The sequence below is a fragment of the Symphalangus syndactylus genome, chromosome 3, assembly GCF_028878055.3.
Source record: "Symphalangus syndactylus isolate Jambi chromosome 3, NHGRI_mSymSyn1-v2.1_pri, whole genome shotgun sequence".
NCBI classification, from domain to species: Eukaryota; Metazoa; Chordata; class Mammalia; order Primates; family Hylobatidae; genus Symphalangus; species Symphalangus syndactylus.
This window is the reverse complement of record NC_072425.2, coordinates 141,558,097-141,581,870: the sequence shown is the minus strand read 5'-3', so window position 1 is coordinate 141,581,870 and position 23,774 is coordinate 141,558,097. Positions and strand designations below refer to the sequence as shown.

The window sequence follows — 23,774 nt, the reverse complement described above, 5'->3', positions numbered from 1 at the left end:
AGACGGGGTTTCACCATGTTGGCCAGGCTGGTCTCAAACTCCTGACCTCAGGTGATCCACCTGCCTCGGCCTCCCAAAGTGCTGGGATTACAGGCATGAGCCACTGTGCCTTGCCAGAGTTTACTTTTATTTTATCAAGTAGGAAAAGAAAAGAAGCTAGAAACTAACATCTCGAGGACTAGCACAGAAGGAAGTTTTCTGAGGTCTTTGAGGAAGTTGGAAGGAGGTTTCTCTGGGAGGCAGTTCTTGGGAATAAGGCCTGGGTCTTGATGCCTAGTTCTCTCGATTCCTTAGGCCGTAGAGGGAGTGCATCCTCTGGCTGTAGTAGGATGGTATTGCCATGTTTGGCCTAAATAGTTTGGCATTGTCTTTTTATTACTGGTTAGCAGAGTTTTTTAGAACCTCTGGTGAAGGTAGTTTTCTTCACCAGCCATGTTGCCTGGATTGAGGCTAAGTGTAAATACCCAGTTAATAGCAGTGAATAGGAATAAATTGTATAGCAATAGAAGGCTAAGAAATAGTCCTTGGTTTTCTGGGGGTTGACCTCACCACCATAAGTGAATAATGTTGGTGGCAGAAGGACAGAGCTCCAGTAAGATGTGTCAGTGCAGGAAGCCTGGAAAGACCTTGGCAAGCCTGGAGTTGGGACAGATTGGAGTGTCTGCCTGCTCAGAAGTGTGAGCCATATGGAACACATCACACCTGTGCGACACAATCTGTCCTAGCTGCCCACTGTTTCCAAAACAGTGATTTTTCTGGTTTAGGTGAATTATACATTTAATACGTTGACGTGTGGCTACTGATGGTATAAAAACAATACCGAACATTTGGTTTTAGATTTAATTAACCTCTTAGGGATGCGAGTAGCAAGCTCACTTGCTTATGCTTTTAAGAGGAGCAAGCATGCACCCTTCCGCTGATGTCTTGGGGCTTTGGGACATTTTCCCCAGGACTCTGAGAAATCCTTTAGGAATTGAGGTTTTATTAGTCACCTGTTGTACATTAGGACATCTCATGCTTCTGCTTAGCTCTTGCTGATTAGAAGAACTTTGCAGTGTCTAGCACTTAGTAGGCCCTTGGATAGTATTTTTAGAATTATCATTTCCCATAGATTGGATGTAATCATTTTAGGGTGCTCCATTTCCAGTTCTTATCATTCTTTCCCTTTGAATTTACATTGATCTGATGGGTATGAATTATAAATCAGTTCATATTCTTTGGCATAATGCCAAGATTATTTATTTTAAAATGTTAATTTCTCATTTTTTTTTCTATTTTCTCATGCTTGTTTTATCAACTTTGTTCATGTTGCTTGGTTCTCCTTGGCATAATTTTTGCCATTTTGAAGATATTTTTCTGAAGCTTCTAAGTATGTTGTTGGCAGGGGTGGTCTGGTGAGTGATGAGAGGTAGGAGGGTGATGGGGTGGTTCTAGGGAATATGCTATGAATTTCTGAAATAGGGTCTCAGACAGCTTCTCATCTCCCTAATTGAGTCCCAAAGCCTTAAGTTTTGTAAATAACTCTGTGAAAATAATTAACTGGGCAAATTGGAATATCTTTTTCACAGAGAGATTAATTTATATGCCTCCCACTACTTTTTGATGTGTCAGTTTCTCCACTCAACAGTTTGCTGTTAGGAAAACCCAGGCCACTGGTAGTGTTAATCCTTGTTAGCAACACAGGAGGAGATGGGGAGTGAAGGCAAGGGTGATACTGTCAAGCCAGGGGAAGTTCCAGATTATCATTGATTTTCTCTACCCTGTGGTCACATTCGATTGAGTAATTGCAAGTTAGTTTGGGGCACTATAAGAAATTATGTTAATTTTGACGGCTGGATAGTATAATAAGAATTCCTCTTTTATGTTTTCTATTAAACTCTTGAATTTTAATCTGTGTGTATTTTTGTCTATCCTCATTTAGGATTATAACTGGGTAACTTACTTTTTTTGTAAATGCTTCTGTTAAAAGTAAGGAGGGATTGGTACAGATAAAAATGCTGCTGCTCCTGTTAGTTCTATCCTCTTATCTGAAATTTGGCCAATCTTCATAGCTTTGAATTCAGTTTATTACAGAGGCTGGGAATAGCCACAAATGAGTATAATTGGGCTTTGATTTCATTTTAATTGATTGATTAATTCCTTGGAGTCCTGTTACTATTTCAGCTCACTCTGATACCTGGATGGTGGTACTGGATCCTATGAAGCCTGGAGGACCTTTCGAAGTGATGGCACAACAGACTTCGGAGAAAATAAACTTCACCCTGAGAGTTCATGATGTCCTGTTTGGAGATGTCTGGCTCTGTAGTGGGCAGAGTAACATGCAGATGACTGTGTTACAGGTAAGTCGCAGAGTCTCAGCAATAATACACAGTGTTGGTGATGAAGAAGGAAAAGAAGGAGGAATAAGGGGGCAACAAGGAGAAGCAGGGCTGTTTCTATTTAGTGAGTACCATGAGCCAAGATATGTTCTAAGTGCTTTGAATGAATTCATTAATTTGACTTAACAATCTTAAGAGATAAGCTATTGATTACATTGGTAGTTATTGATTGGTGCTAATGTATTCTATATAGGTTAAGAACTTGGAGTATTGTTTTCTCTAGCACTTTCTCCACAACTGAGTTTCTTCTCAAGTTGATTTTTATTTTCTTGCCTTTTTTTTTTTTTTTGAGATGGAGTTTCTCTCTTGTTGCCCAGGCTGGGGTGCAATGGTGCGATCTCAGCTCACTGCAACCTCCACCTCCCGGGTTCAAGCGATTCTCCTGCCTCAGCCTCCCAGCCTCCCAAGTAGCTGGGATTACAGGCATCCACCACCATGCTCTGCTAATTTTTGTATTTTTAGTACAGATGGGGTTTCGCCATGTTGGCCAGGTTGGTCTCGAACTCTTGACCTCAGGTGATCCACCCGCCTTGGCCTCCCAAAGTGCTGGGATTACGGGCGTGAGCCACTGAGCCTGGCCTGTTTTCTTGCCTTTTAATCATTCCTTTGAGAAATATTAAATTTGAGATGTAAACCTGTATAGAACTAGACCATTACCTCAATTCATCTCTTTTTGAAAAATTTATGAAATACAATATGTTCGTATACTCTATGATTTATTGTTTTGCTTCTGTTTCTTAGTTTTTTCTATTTTTTTCTTTTTGTAGTCTACTACTAAATAATGCTACTAAAATGATCTTACTCTGAACATATCTAGTTCATTTCATCATTAGTTTTCTGATTTAGAATTTAAATTCTTGCATTGAAGTCTTCCTTATCAACATTTACTCTTACGTTCTGTTTTATTTATATATATGGAAGCCCCCCCACCCAACCCTTTTTTTTTTTAAAGAGATAAGGTCCTACTCTGTCACCCAGGCTGAAGTGCAGTGGCATGATCATAGCTCACTGCAGCCTAGAACTCCTGGGCTCAAAGGATCCTCCTGCCTCAGCCTCCTGGGTAGCTGGGATTACAGGTGTGAACCACCATACCCATCTGATTTTTTATTTTTTTATAGAGATAGGGTCTTGCTGTGTTACCCATGCTGGGCTTTTTAATTAAAATGTTTATTAAACTGAACTTTGGATTCTTTTAGCATAAGAGAGTAGAAGCAAAATCAAAGTTTTATTTCTTGATAGAAAGGATGGTTTTGTATAGAAGCAGAATTGCTGTTAACTCATTAAGGAAAACAGTATTTTTCTTAATGCTGTAATTGCAGTTCCCTGTTTGCACAGAAAGGCATGGACCAGATCTGTTTGTATCTATATAGTCGCTTTCTCAACAGCAGTCTATGCCAGGGGATTCCATCCCATTTTCTGTCAAGCTAAATCAGATTTTGATTGTTAAGAGTAAACATATTTTTTCTGCCTAGAATTTACCCCTGAGCATCTTCTGTATAAAGCTAGGTCTCTAAGCTCTGAGATATAGGGGAACAGAAAAAAATTCCGTCTGAAACATCCAAGTGTTAATATTTATTTTTTATTTTTGTTTAAATCATGCACTTAGTTTCCAAGATAACATTTTAGATGCTGACAGTACCAAAAACCAAGCTTCTCGTCTCTTAACAGTTTATGGAACCTTGTTTTTTGATTAAAAGGATGTTCTACATGGCTTCCCTTTTATTCCTTTTGCTCCTTTCCTCCTACAAACCCCCAACACACACACATACATCACACACACACACACACACACGCACACACACGAGTCTTTCTCCTTCCCTCCTTCCATGTGACTTTTCTGAGGAGGTAAGATTTCCACTATAACCTACCACTCTTCACATTCAAATCAAGGAAATGGCAGATTGTGTGCCCATCTTGTTGTTAGGGTAAAGTGGAATTTTAAAATTGAGTGTTATTTATAACGCTGAGTGAGATGTTTATAAATGGAGAAGAGTCTAAATGTTCATCTGTCGCCTCCTAAGTCAGGGGAGGTCTTAAGACTTGGATATTTCTAGTTATGCTCAGAAAAAGATGGCCAATATCCATCAGGAAACCCAATTTTCAATATCTCAGAACTCCCCACATTCCTACTTTACAAATAGAGAAATTAAGATCCAGAAGAGAAGGGCTGGTACCACATTCCAACAAAAGATTCACAGGACTTATGAAGCTGATTTTTTTTTAAATAGTTATCTTCTCAATTTTAGAACTGCTACCATAGTAGAAGGTAAAATAACTTACAGACTTTCCAAATTCTTTTAAGTAAATAAAGTTTCTGTCCTTCTGTGTGTGTGTGCACACAGACACACACTCACACACATGCTTTGCTCCGCCATGCAGACCCCATGCCAAGATTCTCTGAGGAAATAGATTCTTGACGTGTCTTCATTAATTCAAGAATGTGGTGTAAAGGTTACAAAATGAACACCAGTGAGCAGCTGCTTTGATGGTGAATGGTCCAGTCCCTAGAGAGGCAGCGGTGCTCTCTCCCAGCCTCTGTGGCGTTAATGACTTCAAATACCTTGGTATTCATTTACATCCTCATTTAAATACTTGGTAGAAAAATAATTACACTGCAGTGTTTGATGAGATGAAATCTGATCTCAGCAGATGGAGTAAGGCTTCCCCTTTCATCAGCAGGGAAACCAAGTGTCATTTAAATGAAAATCTTCCTGCAATCTCTTTATTCCTAAGTTTGCTGCCCATATCCCTGAGGAAAGGCTTTCATCAAAAAGGCCTAGTTATTGGGAAAGGATACCAATTTCTGAAGTAATTGTCATTATGTTGTCAGGTACAGAAGGAATGGTCCCCACCCCCATTTTTGCTGACACTTTCTGTGGCTTTCAAGTTTTGGCTTGAAATTACACGCAAATGGGAATTTGAAAATGGAAGTTTTCCAGTCAATGTTTTGGATCCAGTTCCGTGTGCTGGTATCAATATAGGAGAATGCCAACCATTCTGACTCTATTGGCCTCACAGTACTCTACAGTGTTAGCAACGGGTCTAAAAGACAAGTAGCATGTTCTCTCATACTGCCTCCCAAGCTGGCGTCTCACTGCGATGAGGCACTTGAGTTCCCAGTCAGTGCGGAAGCTAGTGTGGGTGGAGAGAGTGAAAGCAGTTTCATCCACTGTTTCCATGGAAGCAACATAGGATCCTGAGTGCTTAGTGCAGAACTGAATTCCAAAGGAGGCGGCTTTTTACAGGTACTTGCTGCTGAAAAATAATTTCCCTGCCAGATACACTGTGAGTGCATTAGCCTGTTCTTACTCTTTCATGTTTACTTTACATTAACCTGCCAGGTATGATCCTGAACAAACAGGTCTGGATTTCCTATGGAATTTTCTTGAGACCATGTGTAACCTGTCCTGAGAATGGGAAGACCAGTAACCCTGACAGCCTAGAGCTGCTGCCAACAAAGGAGCATTTCAGGTTGTGGCTCCCACTGTGACCAAAAGAGCTATCTCATTTCCATCTGGCCATCTTATTGGGCACAACCGGCTCAGTGGCAAGTCCAGAGAGATTCAAGAGGCAGCATCTTTCAGTGAAATGCACCATGGAGCACCTGGCTGCTTCAGAGTTTCTCTTACGCTGTGGCTGGAGGGCCAGTATTCTCTGCAGTGGGTGGGTGGGGGTGGAAAGCGAGCCAGCTGCACACTCTGTGACCAGCGGCCAATGGAACGTACCCTGCCTCCTGTGCCTCTCACTGCTGTGGCAGCCCCGACTCAGCTGGAGCACCTGCTCCCTGAGGCAAGTGGTAACTGGGCTTCCTGATGCTCCTGTTGGCCCTTTGTTTTGGGAGAAGCTAGGCCAGTCTAGGGGGATAGAAAGGACTCAAGAAGAAACACACAAATAAAAAAACAAAACAAAATATTTCTGATATATTTGTTTTAAAATAAAAAAATAACTAAAATGTCAGGATGAGAGGAAATGGCACTTGTGCATAAGTTCATAGAGGAATGATGCTTTACTGGACTAACAAAGAAGGAACTGAGTGTAGCACACACATTCTTTTCCAGAAAACCCTAAGCCACTCCCCTCATACTCCTGACAATTGATGAGGTTTAATAAAGTGATTTGGGAAAACATGATTTATCTTCGGATGGACGCTTTTCTTTAATTCCTTGGGACTGTTCTGAGCTGTTACCCTGAACACCACCTTTCCAGTCTCCATGCCTCTCTTGCTTTTCTTTGGTGATTTACCAAGACCAAGATGAGGATACTGTCAGCCTGCGGTATCCACCAGTTCCACATGTGCAGATTCAACCAGCTATGGATAGAAAATATTTGAAGAATAAAAATTAAAAATGGCAATACAACAATAAATAATACACATTGAAAAAACAATACATACAGGTTGAGTATCCCTTTTCTGAAGTTGCTTGAGATTGAAAGTGTTTCTGATTTCGGATTATTTTTGGATTTTGCAATATTTGCATAGACATAATGAGATATCTTGGGGACGGGACCCGAGTCTAAACCTGAAATTCATTTATGTTTCCTATATACCTTATGTGCATAGCCTGAAGGTAATTTTGTACAATATTTTTAAATAATTTTGTGGATGAAACAAAATTTGTCTGAAGTATTTATGTGTGGAATTTTTCACTTGTTGACATCATGTTGGCACACCAAAAATTTTGGATTTGGGGGCATTTTGGATTTTGGATTTTCAGATTAGGGTTGCTTAACATATATAACAACTATTTACATAGCATTATTAGGTATAAGTAATATAGAGATGATGTAAAGTATACAGGAGGATGTTTGTAGGCTATAAACAAATACGCCATTTTATATAAGGGACTTGAACATCCTCAGATTTTGATGTGCTGGGGTTTGGTGTGGAGGGGTGTGGTTCCTGGAACCAATGCCCTGTGGATACAAAGGATAACTGTATATGCATTTTGAGACTTATGTTAGTATGTTTCAGTACTTCAACTATGTTTCAGTAGTTCAACAGTCATTTCTGAGCTGTGTTTCTTTTGAGCATGCTTCTCTTGTGTGGTATGGATTAGACAAATCTACCTCCCCATGGCCTTTTTGGTTCCACATAATATCCTAAGCACCATTTTAAAAAGAAGTTAATTGGCTGGGTGCAGTGGCTCACACCTGTAATCCCAGCACTTTGGGAGGCCGAGGCGGGCGGATCACGAGGTCAGGAGATCGAGACCATCCTGGCTAACACGGTGAAACCCCATCTCTACTAAAAATATGAAAAATTAGCCAGGCGTGGTGGCGGGCGCCTGTGGTCCCAGCTACTCGGGAGGCTGAGGCAGGAGAATGGCATGAACCCAGGAGGCGGAGCTTGCAGTGAGCCGAGATGGCGCCACTGCACTCCAGCCTGGGCGACAGAGCAAGACTGTCTCAAAAAAAAAAAAAAAAAAAGAAGTTATTTGGTTTGGTTTTGTGTTATGAGATACTTTTTCAGAGTAGAAGTATTTCCGTTTCAAGGTATCAGAGTGTTGTAAGTGCTGGGCAATATTCTTTAGCCTCAGCTACTTCACGGCTCCTCTTGTCTAACATAGACCTGCTTCTTAAGATCACAGATTTCATTATATTTCTACCCTCTTTGGGAACATGATTTATCCTGGTATCTTTTGGTAAAAGTGGATCGAGGTGATTCAGTCCAGCCCATTGGTTTTGGTTATTAATTTGATCTCAGTATATTGAAAGCTTAGGAGCTCAGAGGATTGATGTTTACTAAGAGGCGTCAGGCTAGTTCACCACCCGCTAGGTTAAATGACGTTTCAAATTCTTTTCCAGATATTTAATGCTACAAGGGAGTTGTCTAACACTGCTGCCTATCAGTCTGTCCGCATCCTCTCCGTCTCTCCTATTCAGGCAGAGCAGGAGCTGGAGGACCTTGTTGCGGTTGACTTGCAATGGTCTAAGCCCACCTCAGGTATGTGACGGCTTGAACGCGCTGTCTCTTATGTAATGGGTTAGCGCCCTAAGTGGAATCTGTGAGACTGAATTTGGTTCTTACATGTCTATTTATTATTACTCATGCCTTTTATTCCTTTCTTATTGACTCTTCATCCTTCCTGATGGTGACTATTTCAGGTTTCTTCCCAAGACTACCAACAAATCTTCCCTCTTGCTGTAGGGAAACAACTCTTCCTTCAACATCTTCAGTGAAAATATCAAGGCCCTTCGGCATGGGCTCCGCCAGCATCTCTCGCCGATGCCTTCACTCCAAATCCTCTCCTCTTTCTTCCCTTGTTTCTGTGTCTGTAGACAACTGGTCTCTTTTCAGGACTAACTCTGATTTGGGTTCTCCTTTCTCCAGAGCCGCCTTTAATCCCTTAGGCACTGTGGTTTTCCCCTCACCCTCAGTCCATTCAGCATGAGCATAAGCTCTCCATTTCTTTTTTTTCGTTTTCCTTTTTTTTTTTTTTGAGATGGAGTCTCAGTCTGTCGCCCAGGCTGGAATGCAGTGGTGCGATCTTGGCTCACCTGCAACCTCCGCCTCCTGGGTTCAAGTGATTCCCCTGCCTCAGCCTCCCGAGTAGCTGGGACTACAGGCACCGGCCACCACGCCCAACTAATTTTTGTATTTTTAGTAGAGATGGGGTTTCACCATATTGGCCAGGCTGGTCTCTAACTCCTGACCTCGTGATCCGCCCACCTCGGCCTCCCAAAGTGCTGGGATTACAGGCGTGAGCCACCGCACCCGGCCACTCTCCATTTCATGACTGCTTTGTGTCAGGATCTGTGCCACGCCCCAGGGATACAGCAGTGACCAAACAGAGACACAGTCCCTGCTCTCTGAGCTTAGCCTTTCTTTTATTCTCACAAAACAAAACAAAACAACAGTAAACTTCGCAAACACCCTTCTCAGATGCTTCATCTTTCTCCTTTGCTTTGTTAAACCTTTCTAGAACATCTTCTGTTTTCATTCTTTTCACTGCATTTCCCTGTGTTCACTCTTCAGCCCTTTGTCACCTGGCTTCTGCTTCCACCTCAACAATTTGTTCACCTTGATGTTACTATCGTTCTTCTAATGATAAACCTAGAGACCTTTGCTGCATTCGGCACTGTGGACCACCCCCTTTAGAAACTGCATGTCCCTCCTTGCTTGCCTGGTGCTTTCTTTTCCTAGTTCTCCTCCTCTGTCTTCTCCATCCCTTTTTCTTTGCTTCTTCATTCCTTTTCCTCAGAGGTGGTCCCTGTGTTCCCCCTGGACTTTTTCTTTTTCTCCTGTGCATGCTTTCCTTGGTGCTCAGATGCGCCTACATTTACAAGTAGTAATTAACTTAACAAATATTTGAGTGCCTACTATGTGCTCAACACTGTTCTAAGTGCTGGGGATAACGTAGTGAGTAAAACAGGCAAGAATACCTGACCTCATGGAGCTTACAGTCTAGTGTAAGGGAATACTGAAAGTGAATCATAAAATAAGTAAATTATACACAAAGTATCTGATGCTATCCATCTTACACTATCTGAACTCTCCCTGTAAAAGAGCTCAGGAACTGAATGGATTCAGGTAAATTTTTGGATGAATCCTTTGCTCTATGAACTCTTACTACATGGTATCCAAAACTCAGAACTCAATCAAATTTGGATAATGTATTATGCCTTGCTATCTGAACTTTTCACTTTGTGAAATCATAAACTGAATGAATAATGTGGATATCACAGGATAGATTAGTGGGTGACATGTGCTAATGAGACAAAAACAAATAAATATATCAGGGAAGGGAGGCAATAGGAAGTGTTCATGCTGGGATGGGGAAAGGCGACATTTCAGTAGCAGCCTGAAAGAGGCGAGGCAATGCAGATATCTAGGAAGGGCACAGAGGATCCATCTCTCCCACATTGAGAATCTCTCCTGCCTGCTCTGCTCTTCCCTTTTTTTTTTTTTTTTTTTTTTGATGGAGTCTTACTCTGTTACCCAGGCTAGAGTGCAGTGATGTGATCTTGGCTCACTGCAACCTTCACCTCCCAGGTTCAAGTGATTCTTCTGCCTCAGCCTCCCGAGTAGCCAGGATTACAGGTGTGCCCCACCACGCCCAGCTAATATTTGTATTTTTAGTAGAGATGGGGTTTCACTATGTTGGCCAGGCTGGTCTGGAACTCCTGGCCTCAAGTGATCCATGGTCTGCCTGCCTCAGACTCCCAAAGTGCTGGGATTACAGGCATGAGCCACCATGCCTGGTCTCCTGCCTCTTCTTCTGTCATCACATCACTGCTGCTGGGAAAGGTTTTCTGATTTTAAGGACTCTTGTAATTAGATTGGACCCACCTAGATGAGCCAGGACACTCTCTCCATCTCAAGGTCCCTAACCTTAATCACGTCTACAAAGTGCCTTTCGCCATGCGAGGTAACACAGCCACAGGTTCCAGGGATGAGTGTGTGGGCGTTTTTGGGTTCTGTTATTTTGCCTACACCCCACATTCTCATTCTCAAGCATTTTCAAGTGGGTTTCCATTTTCTTTACTCCAAGATGTGGCTCTAACCTCCCCTCCAGTCTTATCTTCCACTGTTCTCTTTTATAATCTCTGCTCCAGCCAAATACTCTCAGAATATTTCCTATTCTGTGTGCCTTTTCATGTATTTTTTCTTCTGCCTCGAGTGTCAGCTCTGTTTATTAAACTCCTGTTGATGGTTTAAGGCTTCCCCAGCTCTCTTCTTCCCTCCTGTTTACTACTGCCCTCTACCTACTGTCAGTGAAACCACAGGCACCCTCAATCAGTCAGCAGACACCGATCTCCATCATGTCCTGGACGCTGAGGATACAGACATGAATCAGGTGAAGTCTCTGCTAATAGTGTAGTGAGCTAAGGGAAACACTGAACAGATGGTTATTGCATGGTCTAGTGATGGAGCGATGCACAGAGTGTTGTGGAAGCACAGTGTGGGGCGGGGAGGTCAGTGTTTATTAGGCCTTTTAAGCTCTGCCTCTCATTTGATATTCTTTCTTTGTGTTAAAACTCCTTAATACTTGTTTGTACTTCTTGAGGCACTTACCATCTTTTGCCATATATTTTATTCAACTAAATACTTGTCTTATTCTTTTTTTTTTTTTGAGACAGAGTCTCGCTCTGTCACCCAGGCTGGAGTGCAGTGGCGCGATCTCGGCTCACTGCAACCTCTGCCTCCCAGGTTCAAGCGATTCTCCTGCCTCAGCCTCCTGAGCAGCTGGGATTACAGGTGCGTGCCACCACACCCAGCTAATTTTTTTGTATTTTTAGTAGAGATGGGGTTTCACCACGTTGGTCAGGCTGGTCTCGAACTCCTGACATCGTGATCTGCCTGCCTCAGCCTCCCAAAGTGCTGGGATTACAGGCATGAGCCACCATGCCCGGCCCTACTTGCCTTATTCTATCAACTATGAGACCTATGAGGAGAGGTTCCATGTGTCTCTATATCACTTTCATCACTGTCTCCCATCCATCTAGTAGTTCCTGATACCTGGTAGGTGCTCTGTCCATTTTAATTATTTTGGAACTGATTTGAATCCTCACTATTGCACTGTCTGCTTTTGGAGTGCCAGTGACTTAGCCATAGTCAGTCTTTAATAAACCTTGGGCTGAACTGATCCCATCCTCGTGTGAGCAAGCACGCTCCCCTCTTCACCAGCTTTCTTCTAACATGAAATTGCTCACTCTTGCCTCTGTTAGTTACTGGGCAGTGTAATTGGATGAATGAGTTAGACTGTGCTGAGAATTTAAACAATAGTTTCGGTTTCTGTTGCTTTCCCTTTGGGCCGAATTTCCCATCACTTATCTGTCCATGTTTTCTTTACCATAGCTATTTATTTTTATTTTTTGACTTTTATTTTATTTTTTATTTATTTTTTTGAGACAGAGTTTTACTCTTGTTGCCTAGGCTGGAGTGCAATGGCACGATCTCGGCTCACTGCAACCTCTGCCTCCCAGGTTCAAGCGATTCTCCTGCCTTAGCCTCCCGAGTAGCTGGGATTACAGGTGCCCACCACCACGCCCAGCTAATATTTGTATTTTTAGTAGAGATGGGGTTTCACCATATTGGCCAGGCTGGTCTCAAACTCCTGACCTCAGATGATCCACCCACCTCGTTCTCTCAAAGTGCTGGGATTATAGGTGTGAGCCACCGTGCCCAGCCTCTTAACCATAGCTATAAAATTGGTTATAAAGCCACCAGAAAAAAAAAATACACATTTCTTCTTAAGTTGCCCCCTGCTTGCTTTTTCCCTCCCACAGAGCGAAGGGGGAATGAGTGGCCAAGTAAGAGGGGAGACATAGAAGAGAGTAGCATGGGGACATGGCAGCCTTCCCACCTCTCACCTATCTGAGGGAGAGCATTGACTATCCGAGAGTCTGCAGATCCTGTAAGTGATGGGAAGCACGGGGAAGACTATTGCCTAGCCAGAGTTTTAACTTACATGTTATGTAAGTGAATTATTTATACTCAGACTGAGAGCAAAATCGCTATCATATCTGCCTCTCTCCCAGGCAGAGAGAGCTATTTCCTTGTTATGAGAACAAGCATTTTGAGCAACTGAAAAAACATGAAGACAGATAAAAGGAAACTATCACTAAGGTTACGGTTTTCTCCCTTGGAAAAGATTCTCCTTAGGGAAGGTTTGGAAGAGATAATAGTGTTCAGACCAGCATATTGGTCTTGATGCTGTATCTTCTCTGTGCCTCTCAATCTTATCCTACTTTTGAAAGTCTTAGAAAACAACAGAAGAATGACCTCTGCCCACCCTTCTCACCTAGACCCACCTAGCAGCTGCAGTTTGTATCCACCAACCTTTCTCTGGCTCTTTTTCTTTAACCATTTCTCTGAACAGAAAACTTAGGCCATGGATATTTCAAGTACATGTCAGCAGTGTGCTGGCTCTTTGGACGTCACCTGTATGACACTCTGCAGTATCCCATCGGGCTGATTGCCTCCAGCTGGGGCGGGACACCCATTGAAGCCTGGTCATCTGGACGGTCACTGAAAGCCTGTGGGGTCCCTAAACAAGGGTAAGACAGCATTCTCCAGTCTGAGAAAGAGCCTACCAGGGAATTATGTAAGAGAGAGGGTCATGGTCCTCTGTGGGGAGTTAAGTATATGGTGAATGTCCCAGTATGTGTTGAATGTATATAATTTATTCATGCACAGGGAAAGCATTATTTTCACTGTCATTGCCACCACAATTGTTTGAGAACATGTAAAAAAAAAGTATCTTTTTCCCTAATAATAGTAATAGCTAGTGGTTACTGAAAGCTTTTTATATGCCAGACACTGTGCTAAGCATTTATATATATTAATTATTAATATATTGAATGTATATTGATATATTGAAGTGTAGATATTAAAGACCGTGGGTGAAGACACTACATTTCCGAGAGATTCAGTAACTTGCTCATGAGCATGACTAGTAAGTGGCAAGTCTGGCTTCAGTGTCTGTGCACCTAACCATTGTGCTGTATTGCCTAGAAGAATAAACAATCCAACAGGAAGAACAAATGTTATAAACATGTACTCAAAGAAACGTATCAGTATACTATGAATACCTGCTTAGGAAAGGCTGGATCAGGAAGAATACTTGGGGAGGGAAAGGGCTAGTGAGTACAAATCCCGATGCTAACATCAGTGTAGAGATGAGCAGTATGTGACCTGCTTTCATGGACCATGTCTCATTCACACTGGGAAGGCCTGTGGGAGGAGGATGGGCTTGAGCTCTTGGTATAGTTTGGGTAAAAGCTTGCCTGTGGGGGAGTGAAGATATTCGACTTTGGAACAGGAAGAATGGCCTGCAGTAGAGTAGGAGTGAGCGTTAGACCAGATCTCTGGGGGTGGAAGGGATAATCCCGAGGGTGTGGGGAAGTGGGCTTCTCACACGCAGCAGCTACAGGATAAATTCATATAAATATTCTACAGAGAAATTTGAGAACATGTTCAGAGCCTTAAAAAAGATGCCCTTTGACACAGCAATTTCATTTCTGGGAATTTATCTTATGGATATAGTTAAGCATATATGCAATGACTTAGCTATAAGGAAGATAATCCTGGCATTGCATATAAAAGCAAAAAGTTTAAAACAACCTAAATGTCTGTCCATTAAATAAAGGTTTATTTAATAAAAGTTAAGTAAATTTATTGCCCCCCCCCATGTGAGATACTCAATAATAAAGCACTCCTTCCTTGTGGCTTTAATTACCTTAGAAATTACCTTTAATTACCATAGGAAGCTGACTGATACACTTATTTTGGGAATAACCTGGAGGTGAAATTCAGAGAATATTCACGTTTTCAAGAAAAAGAGTTTCGATTCAATTTTAATTCTGTGTTGCTTTCATCAGAAGTTTGCCACAAGTGAAAGTGGATAGATGCCCAATTAGGGACCCTTATGTGATCAATCACTGGCTCTCTGGTGACACTTGTGCATCGTATGATTTCAGGTCCGCTCCATACGATTCTGTAACTGGTCCCAGTAAGCACTCTGTTCTCTGGAATGCCATGATCCATCCACTGTGCAATATGACTCTGAAAGGGGTGGTATGGTACCAGGGTAAGTGTTCAATGTACTTTTTCTCCATTGTATCAGATAGCGTTTGCTGTATAACACAGCACCCTAAAGTTATTATTAAAGCAATAATAACTTTAAATTTTATTCAGCTCACTGTTCTGCGGGTGAGCAGGGTAGTTTTTATGTCTGGGCTGCTTCAGCTAGTTCCTGCTGGGACCTCTTATGTGTCTTTGGCCACCTGGCAGATTGTCTGGTGGCTGGATGACCTAGGATGGTCTCTCCCTAGATGTATTGTCTGGGGGCTGTTGCAACATGATTCTGAGGTGACCTCTTCAGCAAGCCAGTATAGACTCATTTATTATTTATATAATAGTCTTAGGATTCCAGGGTCCTCAGGAGAGGGCAGAGCCCAAACCTGAAGTACTTTTCAAGCCTCTGTTTGTACCACATTTGCTGATGCCCCATTGGCTGGAAAAAGGCCAGTCTGGAGAGACCACAGGAAGACCACTACCTCAGGGCACGGATAGAGGGAGGAGAGTAATGTGTGGTCATTTTTGCAGTCTACTCCAAACTCCCCTTACAATTTGGACTGTTTTTAGGGGAGTCCAATATAAATTATAACATGGATCTGTACAATTGCACATTCCCTGCGCTCATCGAAGACTGGCGTGAAACCTTCCACCGTGGTTCCCAGGGGCAGACGGAGCGTTTCTTCCCATTTGGACTTGTCCAGGTACGATGTGGGTAAAGGCTTCTCTGTCCATGTCAACACCTGTTCCTGTGTTGACAGGAAGAGGTTTATGGGCATTGGTGTGGGGATGTGCTATTTAGATCTCTTTCCTGGAGTTCATCTTCCGTTTCTGTCCTCATAACATGCTCGTCAGGAACTGAATGTAAGGCTTACTTCATCTCAGTTCACTGATAGGACAATTAAAACTTCAAAAAAAGTTGATAAGTAACTAATATTTCTTATTTAAAAAGCATTACAGTTTCATTGAGGAAATATTAAAAAGATAAGCGAAAAAGAAGCTAAAAATATTGATAATTTTCCAATCCAGAAATAAGCAGCTGTCTTCTGCTCATTTATTTTTGAAATAGATCTGTACTATATCTTGCATTTTTCTCTTAAAGTGATATTTCCATTAGAGATAAGTAGTAAACATTTTTTCATGTCAATAAATATTAATCTTCAATGCAGTTTGTAATGATTGTAGAGTCTGAAATATGGTTATATTGTAGTTTATTTAACTATCTGTCTACAGATTGGGCATTTAGGTTGTTTTAAACGTTTTGCTTTAATAAGCTTTGGCATGTTTATTTTCCTTGTTGCTAAATCATTGCATATATGCTTCATTATTTCCCTAAGGTAAATTCCCAGAAATGAAATTTCTGGGTCAAAAGATACACCTTTGTAAGGCTTTGAACATGTCCCCAGATTTCTCTGAAGAAATTCATGAGTTTGTATAAATTTATACTCTTAGCAACTGTCTGTGAGAATGTCCATTTCCCCACCCCCTCCCCAACTTGGTGTTATCCCTTCCACTCCTTGGAATCCACCATGCTCTCTCACTCCCGGGCCATTGCACTTGCTCCTTGCCTTCCATACTTTCCTAGTTAACTTTAATCATCCTTTAGGCCTCAGCCTACATACTAGTTAGGAAGCCTTCTGTGACTATCCAGAGTCTGTGTTAGATGCCCCCTTTCCCTCTACCCTACCTTTTTATTTGCATGAGGTTGCCTACGTGACTACATTTTCCTGGGTCACACTTACATCCCTAGTAAGTATGTAGTTGATTGGCACTCATTAAATAGCAGCTTAACACGTGAATGAAAAAAGATAGCAAGAGAAACCATACATTTAATTAGAGATAACTAGTCAGAAAGATTCTGCTTTCAGCCTTGCATAAAAAGAATAAACATATTTGACCAAGTTCATAATTGCCTAGCCTCCACATGTTCATATGAACTACACTTTTTAGCAGGGTGGTAGTGCTGGTTTTTCTAGAACATAAGAAATCAAACAAGTAAGGTAATATAAAAACAATGCCCATCTTACAACATGACAACAGAGTAGGCTTTACTGTGTAAACGGGACATCCATGGTCCCAGACACCTACCTCCGCATGCCCCACAGATGCCTTCTCACCATCCTCCCAACTCCCCTACCTTGTCCTTTTCACTGTACCTTCTTTCGAATATTTGTATAGACCTTCTCACTTAAAAATGCCTTTATGATTATTTTCTTTCTTCTTTCCTGCATTTGTTCTGACTTTGAAATAAGATTATTCTGCTCATTATTTTCAAAGTAGCAGCTCCTGTCACCAGTTCTGCATTCCTGTTGGTGGAAACTACACTTGGGCTTTGGAAGTACTTTTTTCTCCCTTGGCCTGTGCACATGGTGATTTGAGTATGACTTTAGCCAACTCAAACCAAAAGTATGTGTTGAATGCTTATTATATGCTGTGAATCTTGTGAGGTGCTAGAAATATAGCAATTAGGCCGGGCGTGGTGGCTCACGCTTGTAGTCCCAGCACTTTGGGAGGCCGAGGTGGGCGGATCACCTGAGGTTGGGAGTTCGAGACCAGCCTGACCAACGTGGAGAAGCCCCGTCTCTACTAAAATTACAAAATTAGTCGGGTGTGGTGGTACATCCCTGTAATCCCAGCTACTCTGGAGGCTGAGGCAGGAGACTCGCTTGAACCCAGGAGACATAGGTTGTTATTATTATTGCACTCAGCCTGGGCAATAAGAGCAAAACTCGGTCTCAAAAAAAAAGAAATATAGCAATCAGAAGGACCTGATTCTTGTACTTATGCCTTACAGTTTAGTGAAAGTCCCTTAACCTCCAGGTTTTAACTTTATAATTACCAACAAAAACATGCTGGTTACTAGTGGAAGTCTGGAAATATAAACATATCCCTTCAAAGGGGAATACCCAGCATGACAGCGTCATGGTTCAGACTGAGTCTAAGCTAGACTAAGTGCATTCAGATGCTAGCTCTGACACTTCCTGAGTCATGTGATTTTGAACACGATACTGAACTCTTTGTCATTTTAAATATTGAATGAGTTCATCCATGGAAAGCTTGGAACATGCCAGTTAATGTTAGTGTTGAATAGTGTTGATGAGAGAAATCAGAAGATCTGGAGGGACGGTTGGTCTGTAAGGAAAGGAACTGGCTTCATAGAAGTGCTAAGTTTGAAACGATGGTTGCAGTGACTAGAGTACAGCTAGAGATGGAGGATGTGAGTTCCATGGAGAGACCAGGGCTGGACACGTGTATCCCAGACTTATTAGTAGAAAGGCCACCTGGAGCCTGAAAAACAGCAAGAGGCTAGGGGCTGGAGTCCTAAGGAGTGTGGTTTTTAAATAGGGATTTGGAGGAACAGTTGAACAGACCACAAACTGCAGCATGTTATTCGTGAGCGTGGCCAGCTTTATATTCTTTGGCTGGTCTACGCCTTTATTAGCCTCAGTATTTCTACCAGCCACCGTGGGAGACGGATTAGTGCCCCGCTGTATTTCAGATTAGGAAAACAGGAATTTCATGTGGGTGTGGAGTACGCCGGTGCCCCCATGTGGCGAGTATATAGTAGTGCAGTCAATGAAAGAGTGAATTGCTTCAAGAATTCTCAGCAAACTGCCATTTTGAGAAAATTCCCTTGGCTTGAGGGGCTGTTTTTAGCATTGCTCCCTGTTGAGCTTCCGGCTAGTTTTTTACCACAGACCTCTTTCCTGTGGCGTTGTTACTGTGATCTTCATTATGACCCTGGCTGGTGCACATGGTTCCACTTTGTCTTCTGGGTGTGGAAGAAGTAGGGTGACTTAATAGATTTTTTTATTCCCATTTTCTAGTCTTCATGAGATTCTACTGTGAGGCTTCAGCGGCACCTTTTATCATTTCCTATGTTAAAGCTGATTTGCCTAAAAGAATTTTAATAAGAGAATTGGAAATGGCCTATTAGTTCCATATCATATCCAAGGCTCCTTTCTGTTATTACTGCAACCTCTCCGTGTTCTCCTGATGATTTTCTCATCTTTCTGGAGCAACTCAGAGAGCAGAAAATATCCTCGATTCAAAGTTGCATTTGGCCACATTCATAGGGATGATGTCAGGTATTTTCTGGGCTGTGTGAGTAATAAGGCTGGGTGGAACAGTCTGTGTAAAATGCAGTCCTCTGATGGGGTCAGACATTTTGAAATGGAGTAAAAAAAAAATGTTGTTGCTGGCCCAGACTGCTTTCCAGTTTGTGGTTTGACTTACAGTTAGATCATGGTTTGTAAAAGAGAGATAATAGGTTGATGCCTCTCATTGGCTGGAACTGGAGCTAAGAATAAAATGCTATCTAAATCAAAGGACAGGGTGATGTAAACATCAGAAAAAGAAGGAAGAAATAGCCGGACTGCCTGTGTCATAGTAATAGTAAAGATTTTTTTTCCTGGGAGCCTCTGTGTTTTGCAGGAGTAGGAGTATATCAACTTTCCGTTTAGATGAAAACAAATCCTGTTAACTCACTCTGCATTCAGAATCTGACCACTTCTCACTACCTTTACTCCTCCTACGCTAGTCTAAGCCACCATCATCTCTCCCTTGAATTATTGCCTCCTAACTGGTCTTCTTCCTGCTTCTACCTTTTTTTCTCCTCCTGTAGGATATTCTCAATATATCAAAGTGACTCTTTGAAGTGTAAGTCAGGTCGCAAGGCTCCAGCGGGTCCCCGTGTGCTGAGGTCAGCAAGGCCATACATGATGTGGCCCCTGCCCGCATCACCCGCCAACCTCACCTCCTAATTCTCTCTGCCTTGCGTACGCCACTCCAGCCACACTGGCTGCCTTACTTTTCTTTAAGCACGCTAGGCATACTCCCATCCTGGGGCCTGCCATTTTCTTTTCCATTCTTCCTGGAAAGTTCTTTTCCCGCTGTTTTAGTTTTCTATTGCTGAGTAAGAAATGACTGCATATTTAGCAGCTTAAAACAATACAACACACATTTATTATCTCATTTTCTATGGGTGAGAAGTCTGGGCCTGCATGGCTTAGCTGGATCTTCTGCTGAGGGTGGAAGTGAAGGTGTCAGACAGAGCTGGGGTCTCATCTGAGGCTTGGAGTTCTCCAAGTTCACGTGGTTGTCGGCAGAATTCACCTCCTTGAAGCTGTGGAACTCATGGCAGCTTACTTCTTGAAGGCCAGCAGGGGAGGGGGTCTGGCTTCTACACCCTCTTTGAAAGGACTCACCTGATTAGGTCAGGCTCACCATGATACTCTCCCTTTTGATGAATGTGAAGTCAGCTGACTGGGGACGTTACTTGTAACATCTGCAAAATTCCTTCACTTTTGCCATATACAACATAATCACAGGAGTGATATCCCATTACCTTTGCCATAGCCTGTTGGTTAGAATCAAGTTACGAGTTCTCCCTACCACAAAGGGGAGAGTATTGTATAAGGATGCGGCTCCCTGTGAGTCATCTGCCTAACATACCCAGATATCCCCATAGCTTCTTTGCGCATCTCCTCCTAGTCTTCGTTCAACTCTGACACTCTCTCCCCCTTCCCTATTACATTTTTCTCCAGTGCACTTGTCACTTTCTCATAGGATATGTAGTTTACGGATCTGTCTTGTTATTCGTTCCCTCTTTCCACTAGGGTATAAGAATGGGAAGGGATTCTTGTGTTTTGTTCACTGCTGTATCTCCTAGGCCAGTATTAGTGCATGACACAGAGTTGGTGCTCAGTAAATATTTGTTAAAAGCATGAATAAATACATGAGCTGACTGATAATACATGAGCTGTGGATCCTTCACAGGCTCTTTCTGGAACAATATTATTCCCCAAATATTCTGGTGCTACTTGGATGCCTGAGATGTCACACAGTTAATTCAGATGCCATGGCTTCCAAATGATGGATTTTACCCTTTCTCTTGTTCCCCATATCCAGTTGGTTGCCTGGTTTTGTCAGTTCTTATTATTTCTCATCATCCAATTCCACTACTGTCTCTGTAGATTAGACCTTTTTTTGTGTCTAGAATATTGTAATAGCTGCTTAACTAATCTGTCTCTCTGCGTTAAGTCTTTTATTTTGGTTTCCTTTTTTTTTTTTTTTGAGATGGAGTCTCGCCCTCTTGCCCAGGCTGGAGTGCAGTGGCGCAATCTTGGCTCACTGCAACCTCCACCTCGTGGGTTCAAGTGATTCTCCTGCCTCAGCCTCCCGAGTAGCTGGGATTACAGGCGTCTGCCACCACTCCTGGCTAATTTTTTGCATTTTTAGTAGAGACAGGGTTTCATCATTTTGGCCAGGCTGGTCTTGAACTCCTGACCTCAGGTGATCCACCCACCTGGGCCTCCCAAAATGCTGAGATTATAAGCATGAGCCACCATGCACGGCCTTATTTTGTTTTTTTGCCAGAGCCATTTGTATGATCACTAGAACAATCTTTTCAAATGGTCCTTTGATCATGTCAGTATTTCAGTGGCTCTGTAATTTCTTAATTGAGGTGAAATTCATATAACATGCAATTGAGTTCAGTAGCACTTTAGCACATTCACAATGTTGTGCAGCTATCACCTCTACAGTGGTTATTGCTTAATACAAAAGTGTCACTATACAAACACTTGCCTTGCTATCTTTCCAACTTTGCCTTTCCTTCACAAATCCTTCAGTCCACCTGGATTGCCCTTCTCTCAGAACCATTCTCCTCCCCACCTTTGCATCTTACATGCTTCTAACGTGTGAAGTGTGAGCAGTACTGCCTGTAGTGACTTCTCATATTTTTGATGCCCATTTGTTTTTATGAATTCTGAGACCACGTTTTCCTATAATAATAACCTTTGTCTGTTCTAAATGTTTAGCACTTGCTGTCTGTGGCACTGATTTAACATTTAATCCATACTATTTTATATGTTTATGAAACATAAACCCATTCAATCCTTGTGTTTATTTCTTATGTGTAGGTCTGTCGTCCTCAACAAAGCTGTAAAGTACTTGTACCAGTTAGCTACTGCTGTGTAACAAACTACCTCAAAACCCCTGGCCTAAAATAGCCTTTCTTATATAGGTAGCTCTTGTCTGGGGAGCTGGGGTTTGGGTGATTTGGCTGAGCTGCAGATCTTTGGGCTCTTTCAGACCTCTGTGGGTCAGCAGGGGAGCTCTTGTCTTTCTCCAGAAGCTCTTGTCCTCCTCGAGGGAGCAGCAGGCTAGCCCAGGCACGTCCTTCTTATGGCGATCGCGGCAGTGCAAATGAGCAAGTGGAGCCATGCCGGGCCAGTTAGGCTAGGAAGTGACACACCATACTTTCTGCTTCTGTCGATTGTTCAAAGCAAACCACATGGCTGAGCTTAGAATCAAGGAGTTGGAAAACATACTTGTCCTGTTAACAGGAGGAACTGCAAAGCCACATGGCAAGAGGGTATGGATATAGGAAGGAGTGAAGAACTGGGGTCTTCGATGAAATTTAGCATATGCTCAAGGGCAGATTCTTCTCTGCTTCCCTATAGTGCATAGCCCTGTATTGTATACAGATGTATCAGTTATCTATTGCTTTGTAACAAGCTACCCCAAAACTTAGGGGCTTAAACCATCAGCCATATTTTTTGCTCATGATTGCTTGGGTTGGCCAGGTAGGGCTCCCCTGGGATGGCTCATTTCTGCCCTATGTGACACCAGCTAGGCTTGCTTATGTGGTCGTAATTTTAACTGGAGGATCTAGAAATCCATATGACTGGCCCCTTATCTGTGATTGCGGGAACACTAGAGCCTCTCTTTCTATGATCTTTCAATTTCCAAGGCCCCTCTCCCTCCATAATCTCTCCAGCAGGGTAACTGGAGAGAGTTTACATGACCAGTTCAGGGTTTCAGGAGAATGAATTCAGAAGGCAAGGCCTCATAAGGCCAAGACTCAGGAGCTGTACAACATCATTTCTCCTGCATTCTGTGGGTCAAAGCAAATCCTAGATTCAAAGGGAAGAGAAACAGACCCCGCTGCTTGATGAGAGGTGTGGCAAAGTGGCACTGCAAGAGGGCACATGGGATGAGAGGGACTGTTGCAGCTGTCTTTTGAGAGACACTGCCACAACAGTAAGAAGCTCAGTAAATACGTGTTGAATGAGCATTTAAATGCAATGAGAGAAGCAGAAGCAGAGTCTGCCAGTGAAAAAGACTCCAGTGTGGGATTCTGACACAATAAAACTAACAATGTCTCTGCTTTCTAGTTATCTTCAGATTTGTCTAAGAAGAGCTCAGACGACGGATTTCCCCAGATCCGTTGGCATCAAACAGCAGACTTCGGCTATGTCCCCAACCCAAAGATGCCCAATACCTTCATGGCTGTAGCTATGGATCTCTGTGATAGAGACTCCCCTTTTGGCAGGTATGATTGCTTCCCGGGCTTTGCATGAACAGCGTATATTCTTTGTAGCCTTTCACTCTGATGTTCACCGGTGAGGGGCAGATTAGACTGAGGATTGGCACTTAGAATCACGTATGCTGGGATGTGCTGCAGTAACACCAACAAACACCCTCAACATCTCAGTTCTTTGATGCACCAAAAATTTATTTCTTGGTTGCTCTCTATGTTAAAAGGTCAACAGAGACTTTGCTCACTGTAATCATTCATAGACCTAGAGCAGTAGAGGCTCCAAATTGACCTGTGCTTCCCCAGTCATCTTAAAGTCTCATACTGGCAATTCAGTGCTTCCACACAAGTCATTTCTGCTCACATTGCACTGGCCAAACCAAGTCATAAGGCTACGGTTAACTTCAGTGACAGCAGGAAATGGAATTCCAGCATTCCTCTGGCCTCACAGGAGGAATACTGAGATATCTGTGATCAGCCCCAGGGAACACCACACTAACTGTAGGATGTGATGGGATTTCACATAGGAAATAGAGTCCAACACACAGTGTCT

At 42.5% G+C, this 23,774-nt stretch overlaps 2 protein-coding genes across 3 annotated transcripts in view; one reads left to right on the top strand and one right to left on the bottom strand.

The window, feature by feature from the left end:
* SIAE (sialic acid acetylesterase) overlaps positions 1 to 23,774 on the top strand; it is a 38,939-nt gene that overhangs the window by 11,895 nt on the left and 3,270 nt on the right. Inside the window, exons 3-8 of one of the 2 annotated variants that reach the window (XM_055273576.2) lie at positions 2,164 to 2,339; positions 8,184 to 8,322; positions 13,202 to 13,379; positions 14,802 to 14,911; positions 15,469 to 15,602; positions 23,079 to 23,236. In XM_055273576.2, the coding sequence (XP_055129551.1) occupies positions 2,164 to 2,339; positions 8,184 to 8,322; positions 13,202 to 13,379; positions 14,802 to 14,911; positions 15,469 to 15,602; positions 23,079 to 23,236 (895 nt within the window). The remainder of the gene's footprint in view (positions 1 to 2,163; positions 2,340 to 8,183; positions 8,323 to 13,201; positions 13,380 to 14,801; positions 14,912 to 15,468; positions 15,603 to 23,078; positions 23,237 to 23,774) is intronic. The other variant, XM_063635593.1, reaches the window with a different exon arrangement.
* Positions 5,768 to 23,774, bottom strand: part of TBRG1 (transforming growth factor beta regulator 1) — a 39,786-nt gene continuing 21,779 nt past the window's right edge. Inside the window, exon 11 of the mRNA XM_055273577.2 lies at positions 5,768 to 6,687. Coding sequence (XP_055129552.2) covers positions 6,680 to 6,687 — 8 coding nt within the window. The 3' untranslated portion in view covers positions 5,768 to 6,679. The remainder of the gene's footprint in view (positions 6,688 to 23,774) is intronic.